General features: G+C 33.6%; 1 protein-coding gene across 1 annotated transcript; it reads left to right on the plus strand.

Moving 5' to 3' along the window:
• Positions 1-510: 510 nt before the first annotated feature.
• On the plus strand, positions 511-13,413 carry LOC143578486 (WAT1-related protein At3g45870-like). The gene is made up of 7 exons (XM_077062056.1): positions 511-766; positions 10,643-10,693; positions 10,770-10,886; positions 10,987-11,236; positions 11,896-12,051; positions 12,368-12,519; positions 13,135-13,413. The coding sequence occupies exons 1-7, from the start codon at positions 555-557 to the stop codon at positions 13,301-13,303; spliced, it is 1,107 nt and encodes a 368-aa protein (XP_076918171.1). The 5' UTR covers positions 511-554; the 3' UTR covers positions 13,304-13,413.
• The last annotated feature ends 549 nt before the right edge of the window (positions 13,414-13,962 follow it).

A 13,962-nucleotide genomic window follows, 5' to 3' on the forward strand; every position in this document is an offset into this window, starting at 1 on the left:
GGGTTTAGGGTTCGGTTTCGGGTTTCGGTTTTAGGGTTTAGGGTTCGGTTTCGGGTTTTGGGTTTATTTTGTAAAAGATAAAGTGGTAAAATAAGGATATTATAAATATATATACTATTAAAATTAAAAAAAAAGATATTATAAATATTTATAATATTAATATTAAAAAAATAAATTAATAGTAATACTTGATAGTTTTTAATTTGATATATGCAGCGGAGGTTATCAAATGAAAGTAATGTTGTAGGGACTAATATGTATATAAAATAATGTCAAGAGCTAATTATAATTTATGTAATAAGTTCAGGGGGAGAGTATATTTAGTAAAAATGGAGTAAGGAGGGGTATGTTTAGCAGCACCTTAAAAAAATGAATCTAGTGTAGGTGTTTCCTTTTCATAATTTATTCTTTTGCTTCAATCCTAAGATCTTAGGAAATCTCTTTCATTTACATTCAAGCCACCGAATGAGTCATTTTCAATTGGTTGAACTTGAAATGGAAACTCAACCTACTGATTAATTATAAATTCATGCTTCTTCCGTATCATGGGCTAGATGGAAATATCATATGGCGGTGTTGGTGTTAGCGGAGGAGGTGAAGCAAGGAAAGCGCACGTGGCAATGGCATGGGTGCAAGTGTTGAGTGGAGGATATCATGTGCTCACGAAAGTAGCTCTAAATGGTGGTGTGAACGAGATCGTTTTCTGCTTGTATCGTGACTTTCTTGCCCTTTCTATGCTTGCACCGATTGCCTATTTCCGTGAAAAGTTAGTTAATCATCTCTTAACAATATTCAATATCGAGTGTCCCTAGCTTGTAACCTCTTTTATTTATATTGTTTTTGCTAAATCATACTTAAGTCTTACGGTTGTTTTCGGTTTGAGTATTACCAAAGAAAAAAAGGAAAAATCAAAGTCATACAATCGTATATGTTCTGGTAATATATATTTGTTTTTCTATGGACAAGTCTAAACGTATCCTTGTTACTTGTCATACCTCACCTCTTAGAATATCATATGTAACTTGTCATATTCGCTCGTTTGAAAATTTTATTTTCTTTTGAACCGTTTTTCTTTGAAAAAAAAAAGTTAAAAAACATTGTTATAAACAAATACAAATTTATTTATTTATTTACAAATAATCAAAAACATTTTTTTATTTATAAAAGAAAGTTAAAAAAGCTCTCTCTAAATAATGAAAATCGTTTTGCTAACATTTTTCTAACTAGTATTTTCATTTTTCATAACATGTATCTAAATAATAACCATACAACGATTTGTAAAAACATTAAAGAACCCAAAAAGAAAACAAAATGAATTGAACTGTATATGTAAAACTTGATAGAGATGATATATTTAATAAGGTCAAGGATCTCAGATTTCAAGACTTTGCTATTAAAAAAGGGAATACTACATAAAATGGTAACCAAATTTGAAATTTGTTCCAATCAGGTCACTGATAAAAGCTTTTGTTCCAGTTAGGTTATTGAACTTTCATTTTTGTTCCAATCATATATATTTTACCAGGATTGCAGGTAATATAGTTTTTTTTTAATGCTCTTACTTTGCATAATTTTTAAAAGTTACGAAAATAAGTAAAAATGCAAAATATAATTTAAAATTATGAAAATTTGCAAAAAAAAAAAGTTCGAAAAATTGCAATAAATTGCAAAAGTTGAAAACAAAATGAAAAATGCTCAATTTTTTTTTTGTTTGAAAATTGCAATAAATTACAATCATTTTAGTTATATTGTTAATAGAGGTGGCAAATGAGTTGGGTTGGGTCGCAACGGTTCATGGGTCGGAACGGGTTATGGTTGAAACGGGTTAGGGTCGAAACGGGACACTTAAAAAAGGGGTTATTTTGGTTCGGATCGGAACGGGTTAGGGTCAACAGGTTCGGGTTAGAACGGGTCAAGGTCGGAACGGTTAAAAACGGGTTTAGGGTCAGTTTTTTTTGGACCAACGAATCAGCGCGTTTTCAACACGTTACAGCTCGTTTTAACAGCAAAAGCTCGTTTAAGCGATTTTTTTAGTTCGTTTCTGCACTTAACAGCTCGTTTAAGCGATTTTTCAGTTCGTTTCAGCACCTAACAGCTCGTTTAAGCGATTTTTCAGTTCGTTTCGGCACCTAAAAGGTCGTTTAAGCGAGTTTTCAGTTCGTTTCAGCACCTAACAGCTCGTTTAAGCGATATATATATATATATATATATATATATATATATATATATATATATATATATATAGGGGATGGTTCAAGAGAGAAATGATATTATTGCAAGAAATGTAATAAAATGAATATGGATCACTAGTTTTGTTTTAAGTTTTAAATGCTTAAAGCTAAATAAAGAAACTACTAATTATTCTATTTCTTCAATTAATATAACTAATAAACCATAATACTTATTTATTTAATTAATATAACTAAATAATTATTATAATTAGAAAATATTAAGAACTCATTTATTTTTATAACTTACTTTTTGTTTCTTAAATTTTTATCCTACACAAGTATAATTTATTCATACATTAAAATTTCTTTCTATCCAAAACTAATTTCTTTCAACTCAATATATTAATATCCATCAACACATACTTACATTATGATGAATAATACCAAAAAAAACAATTTTACATGTGTTTGCATTAGATATCAACAAAAAACATACAACCTACACAAAAAGCGTATAATCTACACTTGTTCCAAGAATACGACAACATATAACCTACACACGAAAAACATTTAACCTACACACAAAATTCATCATCAATAAAATACACACGCACACGAAAACATATAACCTACACACAAAAAATATATAACATACACACGAAAATTTTATCTTACACAAATACAATTTATTCATACATTAATTTCTTTTAAAAACCAATTTCTTCAAATTCAACATATCAATATCTATCAACACGTAGTTACACTGTGATGAATAATACAAAAACTATCTTACACATGGTTGCATTAAATTTCAATAAAAATATAAAACCTACACAAAAACATATAACCTACACTTGTTCTAAGAATAAGAAAACATATAGCTACATACGAAAAACATATGACAAACGCATGTGTAGGGTATGTGTATATTTGTGTAGTTTGTATAATTGTTGATGTCGAATTACATATGTAAGTTATATGTTTTTTGCATGTTGTACGTTTTTATTGCTCAAAACAAGTGTAGGTCATATAACTTTGTGTAGGTTGTATATTTATTGAACTTAAATACGTTGATATATGGTAATATATTGAGTGAAAATTATTTTTTTAATAATTAAAAATATAGTATTATATGAATAAATTGTATTTATGTTGAATAAAACGAAGAATGTGCAAATAAAAAATAAAACTAAAGCAGTGTTTTTATCTTTTTAATTATTATAGTTAAATTAGTTAGATATATTAATTAGAGATATTTATTATGGTTATATTAGTTGTATTAATTGGAGAGAGAGAGTGCATTTATTGTTGCATTTACATCTTTTTTATTTATTTTTATATAATTAATACCTAAAATAAAACTAGTGTCTCATATTCATTTCTCTCATTTCTTGCAATAATTTGATTTCTTTCTTGAACTTAAACCTATATATATATATATATATATATATATATATATATATATATATATATATATTATTAAAACTTACAAAATCATAAGAATATTTCAATTATATCTTACTTTGAAATAAAGTTTTTTTATTTCTTAAATCTTCGTTATTTGCTATTTGTAATTCTTAAAATCTTCATTAGTTCATATTTCTATATCACCTGTAGCTGATAATATTCAACTTTTTATAGAAACTGGTTTACAACATCTTAGATTTATTCAACACATGTAATAAATTGGTTTACGACATGGATTTATTAAGCACGTGTAATACATAGGTTTCTAACATAATATATTTATGTTTAAGAAAGTTAACTTAACAATAACAATAAACTATACACTTAAACATATGTCATCACCACTTTAATGGGGTGGACGTGAAGGTTTTCCTTAAGAATTTCCTCTTTAAGGTTGGCCGGTGTACACCAGTACTGGTCCGACGTGGCAGCTCAACTGGCAACCCTCACGCGCCTGGTCTCCCTGGAACACCACCCCGACCCCTAAACCCCTCACGCGTGACGTGACCTCCCTGTCTGTCCTCACGCTAGTCATGCGGCCAATGGCTCGTTTTCTTTTCTTTTTTTGTTTTTTGATGAAATGTTTGAAACTTAGAATAGAAGTTATGGGGATGGAGCATCACTTTGTTAATGGTAGGAAAGAAAATGAACGAAGAGAAAGAGAAGACGGGCAAGGTTGGAGATGATTTCTTTTTTATTGATATTTGTATTAACTAGGGAATCCTGCCGCGTTGCGGCGGCGCAACAACACAAACTTGGTCGATATCGAGTAAATTTGTTACGACACCGACACTAAATCAACCGGATAAATCTGTAGACATCCAAAATGGTCACCACAAATGTACAAACTTATGATCAAAATGCCATGAATCGACACAAACTTAGTCGGTGTCGACTATGTTTATTACGACACTGACACTAAATTAATCGGATAAATCTGTAAACGTCCAAAACAGGAACGACAAATGTACAACTTATAATCAAAATTACACGAATTTGGTCGGTATCAGTAGGTTTGTTACGATACCGACATTAAACCTAAAAGTAAGTTACTAGAAGCCCACAATAGTGGTAGCACTCGTATAGCTAATAGTATAAAGAAATAACATATTTAAAACGACGTTTATTCGATGGATAAAACCTGGGTGATGGTGATAAAACTCGGACATTGCGACAACAAGTCAACGTGAATTCAGCTGGTATTAGATATGTTTATTATGGTTCCAGAAAAAACCTAAATTACAAATTCGTCAAACTAAAATATTAAAACAAAAAAAACACATAAAATAATAGAAAATATAAAACATCATAAAAGAAGCAAAGAAGTCTCTTCGAACTTGGGTTGCAAGCAAGAGTGACTTAAATATAAACAAACAATAAAACAACCACCACGCTACGCAAACATAATTGGCTAAGGTGCTGTTTGTTTTTGCAGACATAAACTGTCTGCAAGCTGATTTCATCTGTTTTCATGTCTGCAACTGAAGATGTGGTCTGAAGATCTGCAAGCTGAAAATATAAGACTGTTTGTTTTTATAAGCTGATACTGTCTGCATAACTGTCAAACTTATCTCACAAGATAGAAGTCATTTATTCAAGTTACATCTAGTTTTTAGTCTTTGCTTGCCATGCCGATTTGGTTTTGGTGGGTGGTGGAAGGTGGTGGTGGTGGATGGTGGTAGTGGCGGCGGACGGTGGGTAGTGGCGGTGGACAATGGGTGGTGGTGATGGATGGTTTTGGTTGGTGGTGGACGGTGGTGGTGATGGATGGTGGTGGTGGTGGGTGATGGATGGTGGTGGTGGCGGTGATGGATGGTGGTGGTGGTGATGGATGGTGGGTGGTGGACGGTGGTGGTGATGGATGGTGGTGGTGGTGGCGGACGGTGGTGGTGATGGATGGTGGGTGGTGGTGGTGGCGGTGATGGATGGTGGTGGTGGTGGCGGACGGTGGTGGTGATGGATGGTGGGTGGTGGACGGTGGTGGTGATGGATGGTGGGTGGTGGACGGTGGTGGTGGCGGTGGATGGTGGTGGACGGTGGCGGCGGGGTACGGGGGTGGTGGTGGCGGCGTACGGTGGGTGGTGGTGTTGGCGGACGGTGGTAGGAGCAGTGGATGAGAGGGTGGCTGCAAAGGGAGAAGAGTAGGGTTTTTTTGTGAAGATGTTTTAAGCAAGATTTCCTTGCTTTTCTTTTAAGATGAAAGAAGATAACTTCAGATCTGTTTTAAGAAAAAAAACAAACAGTCTTCAAGGGTAATGTCTGCGCGCCTGCAGACATTAGCTCCCTTGAAGATGTTTGAAGAAAAAACAAACACCCCCTAAAAATCACTATGACTTATTAAACAATAAAAAAATAATAAAATGGTACTTTTAAGTTTTTGTGACACCGACAAATTAGTTTTTATGTATAGTATATAATTTTTAATATTGATTTTTTAAATTTGATTTTTATAAATAGTTTTCAATATGGAGATGAACCTTCATTATTTAATATTGATTTTTTAAAGTTATTATTTTATAAATTGTTTAAGTTTTAATTTATTTTATAAAAACTATAACTAAATATTAAATAAAAAAGAAAAAAATGGAGAATGACGAGAATAGTGTATACCCATGGTTTAAGGGTGAAGATGAATGATGGAGGGAGGCTGATGTGGCGTAGACGTGACGAATGATGTAAACGGAGATGAACCTTCATTATTTGATATTGATTTTTTTAAGTTATTATTTAATAAATTGTTTTAAGTTTTAATTTATTTTATAAAAGTTATAAATTATTGTCACACCCTCAAAATCCACTAACGGAGTTTTACCTTCAGAGGGTGTGAACTGGCAGGATCGGAATCATCAGTTATAATCAAACCATAAATTAAAGTTTCAAAACCATGAAAACGTTTACGAGTAATTTAAATGCGGAAGCGTAAAAACCTTTAATCAAAAGTTGCGTCACGCAGGACGACTTAAAACCAAAGATAATCGTTAAAAATAAGTTTGCAAGACAAAAGCGTTTTCAATCAATGCATGTTCCTAAACCGCGCGCCCGCCTCGGCTACCTGAGAATAACATACTAAAAGTGTCAACACAAGGTTGGTGAGTTCACAAGTTATATAAAATAAATCGTTTAGCGTTTGCGTTCAGCGTTTTACGTTAAGCGTTTTGCGTAACCACGTTACGGCGTTTTGCGTTAAGCGTTTTGCGTAACCACGTTACGGCGTTTTGCGTTAAGCGTTTTGCGTTACCAGATAGTGTTATGTCAAATTATATATCGATAGGTAGCTAGTCTATACAACAAGTATTACTAAGTGTTCGACACCGAAACTGACTCGTTTAGTAAGTGCCTTGTCACCAGGTCCTCCAGACCATGGTACGTGTTAGCCAAAATTACACCCGCTCGACCTCCAGTCGAGTTTAGCATTAGGTGGGGTTTGTCAAACCCAGTAGTACTACTCAACAGTGACTCGCTATTCTAAATATTAACCGGTTCGATGTGTAGGACTTCAAATATTTCGTTTGCCACTTAGCCTTTACAAGTGATATATAATTTATAACAAAATCTTAAATGCGTTGTGGAGTATGTTATCTCCCCCAAGTGAAAAACGTTTGAAAACAGTTTAAAGAGGGGAAAGTGAAACTCACTGTTTGCGAAGAATTTCCCAAAATAAATCACCAAGATGCGCGTCACCGAAAAACTCTCTCTAACGTTCTAAAACAACAAAGAGATTTTTCTAAGTGTCGGAATATTATCGAGTCTCTAGACCCGTCACATAATACCTATGCACATAACATGTTTCGTGTTTCGTTCGTGAATCGTGTGTGACTTTAACAAGTGTTTTTGTGACACATCACATGTGTAAGCAATCATATACGTGTCATGTATTTATAACGTACATTACTAGCAATTTTTCCCCGTAAGGGCATTTTGGTCAACAAATAACAATTAACTAGCCATTATTCCCCATAAGGGCATTTTGGTCAAATTATGACAATCAATTAGCAGTTATTCCCCGCAAGGGCATTTTAGTCAAAACATGACAATTATCTTGCAATCATTCCCCTCAAGGGCAATTTGATCAAAACACGATAATAAATTAGCAAGTATCATATTTCATGCATTTTCACAAAACTCAGCAGCTAGTTTCACCGAGACAGAAATCCTACTAGAAAGATTTACTACTTCACCGATCATAGCATCTCAATTAATTTATCAAAAATCATCACAGAAGCACATATGTCTTAGGTTTCCAGAACATATTTTATTACATTTTTATTCCTCATAGTTTTCTCACAATCATCAAATCATTACAGCAAACTCATAACAGTCAGATTCATGCACAACAGAATTTTATTTGCAATTCCCGTTAAACGAAAAATCCAATAAATGCAAGACCACTTGGGTTTGGTTCCTAACTCAATGAGTCAACTTCCAGAAGTGGAACCAACCCAATTGGTCTCGTAGTTCATGAGATATAACATTTACAACATAACCTAACAGCAGGTCTAACAGCACAGCTTTGCACAACGTTTTTGTAAAATCATAAAAGTTAACTTCTACTTGTCCAAAAATTACAAACTTATACTTTATAGAAACTAGACTCAACCTAGTTTACTGCAGTACCAATAATCTCAACCAATTTTCACGTTTACACTTCGTTACAGTCACTTAAACATCATGTACACATTCTGTCCAGAAACTGTTTGCATCCAAACTCAATATATTAACAACCTATGAACTATCATGCATTCATATGACCCTCTAAACTCCATAAACACCATCCATGCACATCAATTACATATTACATACTTGATTAGGGTTTGTGTTTGAACTCAAATCAAAGACACAATAATTTACATGCAACAAGATTCAATCTAGTTATCAAATCATCATCAATCAACAACAATCATGTTAACTTCATACATACATGAAATCGGCTCATCTAGGGTTTTCAATTAACCCATTAAACATCAAAATCAATCAACAAGAATGTAAAGGATGATCAATTATACCTTCCTAGCACCTAGTTCTTCAATCACAAGCTTGATTTCTTGATGTATGTGTGTGCAAAGTGGACGGCAGCCAAGGTTTTGGGGTGGGAGGGTTCCGATCGGGGTTGGGTTTATAATAATAATAATAGTTAGGGTTAAGTTAATGATATATTTATAGATATACAAGTTACACTCAAGTCCCTCTACTTTCAAGTGTTGTTTTTCTAACTTAACTAACTTAGTTCTTATTTCTTGTCTAACATTACACACAATATAATCAAGTAACACATATGTTAACACATAATTATCACATAATTATTGTTTTGACGTTTTTCGTTTATTCATCAATCGTTTGCGTCAACTCGTTTGCGTTTTGGTGCAAATCCCGAAAGACTACGCATGTAGTAAGTGTTAAGCGTCATTTAAACCCTAGTTTAAATGTAATGAAGTGCGCGTTATAGATTTAGTGATCTTAAGTTTGAATTGACGGAGTTGAGTTAACGGAGTTAACCTGAAATTGACGATTGTCACAATTATATTAAATAAAAAAGAAAAACAAAAATGGAGAATGACGAGAATGGTGTATACCCATGGTTTAAGGGTGAAGATGAATGATGGGAGGGAGGCTGATGTGGCGTAGACGTGACGAATGATGTAAATGGAGATGAACCTTCATTATTTGATATTGATTTTTTTAAAGTTATTATTTTATAAATTGTTTTAAGTTTTAATTTATTTTATAAAAGTTATAAATTATATTAAATAAAAAAGAAAAACAAAAATAGAGAATGACGAGAATGGTGTATACCCATGATTTAAGGATGAAGACATGGCGAATGATGTAAATTGTGTTGATTGGTACCCCTTAGAATAAGGAGTTCTGGTGAATTTTGCTAGTACCCCTTACAACATTTGGAATGTTGTTAGTCAAAAAAAAGAAAAAAGAAACATAAGTTTTTACGGGGTGAACGGGTGTTTTCATACTGCAAAAATTGTGTAAAGCTTAAACAGTATATGGCTGAAAGAGTTGAGTCGAAGTACAAATGGTATCCAGAATCTCCACTATGAACGATGGGAGGGAAGCTGATGTGGCGTATACGTTACAAATGATGTAAATGGTGTTGATGGGTGTATACCCCTTAGAATAAAGAGTTCTGGCTTTAAGTCCTGAAATGACGAATTTTGCTAGCACCCCTTACAACATTTGGGGTGTTGGTTGTAAAAAAAAAAAGAAAGAAACATAAGTTCTTACCATGGTGAACATGTGTTTTCACACTGCAGAAATTGTATAAAGCTTAAACAGTATATGGTCGAAAGAGTTGAGTCGAAGTACTTTACCATTTGATAGAGGATCCTATTTATAGTGGAGATTGTGGATAACATTTGTACCCGGGCCACGTGTCTCGGAAATTGTACACTTCGGAAATACTAGTATGTCCCTGTTCGCAGCGGATATAGTGGAGATTGTGGATAACATTTGTACTGTGTAGTGTTTTCTTGTGAGATTAACTTGAAACAGATAGTGGATAACAGCCGCCCCCTTACAATGACTATGACAGAAAACTCCAAAATTCAACAGTTGATTATTATTCTTTTATTCAATCTATGTATGTCATCACATAATCGACCGAATGAATGAATTGTTTATTATTGAGATCAACTTGCCACCAAAATTTATATGTCTACCCACATACGATCGATCGCCTATTATTAAAATATCTATCTTCTTTAGATTAGATTAGATTAGATCTCTACTACTAGGATGTCGTCGTCCTCATGGAAGGCCCACGCGGCAATGGTGTTGGTCCAGTTGTTCAATGGCGGATACCACGTCATCACCACGGTTGCCCTCAACGGCGGAGTCAACGAGATCGTTTTCTGCGTCTACCGTGACATCCTTGCCCTTACTATTTATGTGAAAAGTATGTATGTATGTATGTATTTTACTTACTAATAATTGATTTATTTAGTAGTACAGTATTCATTCGTAATGACTAAATACAAAGTTGGTGTTGTTTGCAGGAGAATCAGACCAGCTATGACTAGAGATTTCTTTCTTCTTGGGTTGACTGGGTAACTCTGTTACATTCTTATTGGGTTAATCCTCTGTTATCTCCAAAGTTTACATTCTTATTTCTCTTTGTTTTAGGATCTTTGGGAACCAGCTTTTGTTTCTTGTTGGTCTTGGCTACACAAATCCAACATATGCTGCAGCCTTACAACCTTCAATTCCCGTCTTTACATTCATACTCGCTGCAATCATGGGGTGATTTTTTTTATTTATTAATTAATGTCAACTCTTCAGATTTATACTCGCTACATGTATTAATGATATCTTAAGTTCACATTATTTGATGCACATGCAGTATAGAAACATTAAATCTGCTGAAGATTGAAGGTCAGGCCAAAGTTGGAGGAACCCTTGTTTGTGTTTCTGGTGCCGTTTTAATGGTTCTATTTCGTGGACCTGCTCTACTGGGGTATGCACCCCTTTTACAAGCACATCACCAAGAATTGGTGGCACCCCAACTTCCTGGATGGATTGACAATTGGCACCTTGGTGTCCTTTGCTTAATAGGAAACTGTATTTGTATGGCAGCCTTTTTAGCTATTCAGGTACCCATTCGTATATTTTAATTCCTATAATTTCTTTTTACCAGTTTAACCAGCTATTATCATTTGATTCTTCAACTAGATATATATTATACATTTTAATCCATACAAATGAGTTGGTAGTTACGTAAAGATGAGACAATCCATAAGCTCATGTTATTTGTATAGTAATCTACATGTCCTCTTTGCAGCTACCATGTTTATAAGAAAGTGATGCATTTGCATAAAGTATTCTAGGACAAATGTTAGCTCTATGTGTTATGTGACAACATCTGTGGATGGCTATTTTGACCCTTGTACTTATATCCTAGTCATTTTAGTTTGTTTCATCTTTGATGGGTCTAACGGATTAAATAAAGAACAGCTTGAATGGGTCAAATTATCACAATCACCCAAAGTGTATTTTGAATTGTGTATGTTGCACACACGTTATTTATAAATATAAAAGTAATAAATTTTTTTGTTTAATTTTGTCAACCTTCCTGTTTTGACCAGTTATCCAACCCACCCAACCAGACAATTCTGCGCCTCTAATCTGACCTAGAAGACAATAAGTTTTAGGAACATTGATGGGATAGGATGAAGGTTTATCCTCTTTTGGGAATATTATTGTATGTTGAATTATATACTTATGCAGTAGCTTTTAATTGAAATTAATTCAGGCTCCACTGTTGGCCAAGTATCCTGCAAACCTTTCAGTGACAGCGTATTCGTACTTTTTTGGTACTGTTTTTATGGTTGTAACAGCTATCGCCATGAGCAATGAGTCAGCAAACTGGACTTTGACATCGTCTGAGATTTGGGCAGTAGTTTATGCGGTAAGATTCTTCTCCTTTGCCAAACTTTTTAGAAATTTACATGTCTTTCCTCTTAAACCAGCTAACATAGCAGATTAGGAATAAATATGCAATACCCCAACCAATGTAATCTTATAATAACATCCTTGTGAGAAATATGTTTTAGAGACATGACTCATGAGTTTCATCTACAAACATAATCTTTATATATACATCTGTTTGTACATAGAACTCCTTAACTATGATCACAAAAACATAATTACAATCGGTTGACTTTCAACTGATTCGACATGTGTGAAGATAAGACACAGTACATGACGACCTTGGTTTGTTTCAGGGGGTTATCACTTCGGCGTTGAATTATGCACTTGTAACATGGTCCAACAAGATCCTGGGACCTGCTTTGGTTGCTCTTTACAATCCGCTTCAACCTGCTGCCACTGCTTTTTTGTCAAGAATCTTCCTTGGAAGCCCAATATATTTAGGAAGGCATGTTCTTCATTCTCTGCTTCTACTCCTAGTCCATAAAATGTCATTTATGCATCCTAACATGCTATTTGGCTTAAACATCAGATCTCAGTTTTCCATATTCTTGTCAAGAATACTACTTATCTTAATTCTCTAACGCGGTGCCAAAAATTAACACCATATAAACCCATGAGATTGAATGACACTAAGAGAAAATAAGGAAATAAGACTTTTACTAATTTACCCTTTGCATTAACGCCTTGTTCTTGAGTTTTTTAACTCTCCTTAGTTTTTCTTTCCTTTCACTCCTTTAAAAAAACTCAAGAACAGGGCGTAACTGATCTCATTCAATGAGAAGGCATAGGAAACAAAACACATGATTTACAATGAGAACTATATTAGTGTATACTATACACTAACACATTATTCTTATTTTCCAACATTAATTTTCATTACATCAAAATATGAAATTAGAATGTTACAGTCGGGAATATTTTTAACTTTATGTTCAACTTTCAACGTGTTTAGATTTCCATGTCGGACAGTTCGTTTGATGACCCGACCCGGTCCACCCATAAGTAAATGGGTCAAAATTGACACTTTAGTATTTGACAGTTAAGTTGCTTTTGTGAACAGTGTTCTAGGAGGAGTGTTGATCATAGCAGGGTTATATCTGGTGACTTGGGCAACATATCGGGAAAAACAACAGGCAGCAGCTTCATGTGTCCGTCGTTCTCATTCAACGGAGCCATTGATATATCAGGATTTCTCTGGGCCTTCACCATCAGTAGCCAAAAGTATATGATTCGTTAGTGATGTAGTGTGTTTTGTTCATATTCAAAATACCCAGCTGGAAAGTTTGCATTATTTTTGAATTTTCTAATGATTAAAACCAAGAAAACTACTTGATATAAAAAAAACATAAAAAACAATTTAATTAAAAAAATCTCACTCTATTAGTTTAGTGATTAATTGAGCATTCACGTCTCATCCCCATCCCTAAATCTATAATTTGTTTAAATTTGTGTCTCGCATCTATAATTTATCTAAATTTGTGTCGCATCATATGGTTGTTACATCTCATTCCTCTATAATTTAATTAAAAATCATACAGAATTATAAAGGTTCTTTGGTTTTTCATCAAATTTCAGTGTTTTATCTTTAAAGTTGACATGATTTACTCTTTACGTTTTAAAATGCTACACCGTTTGTCTTTTGACCTTAACTCAGTTAATTATTCTTGTTAAGTCAGTCATGTGTCTTACACATGAGGGCAAATGGGTCTTTTTTACCTATCTATTTAAAAACACATTTTTAAATATTAAGACTAAAATAACATTATATATATATATATATATATATATATATATATATATATATTTATTGTTTGCAAACATATAGACGACGATAATACTTCTCGACTGGCCGCCATCAATTCACTTCACCGCACCATTGTTTACCCTC

Source organism: Bidens hawaiensis, unplaced genomic scaffold (assembly GCF_021521415.1).
Source record: "Bidens hawaiensis isolate Kalapana, Puna unplaced genomic scaffold, B.hawaiensis_p1.1 tig00029277_1, whole genome shotgun sequence".
In the NCBI taxonomy this organism is placed as follows: Eukaryota; Viridiplantae; Streptophyta; class Magnoliopsida; order Asterales; family Asteraceae; genus Bidens; species Bidens hawaiensis.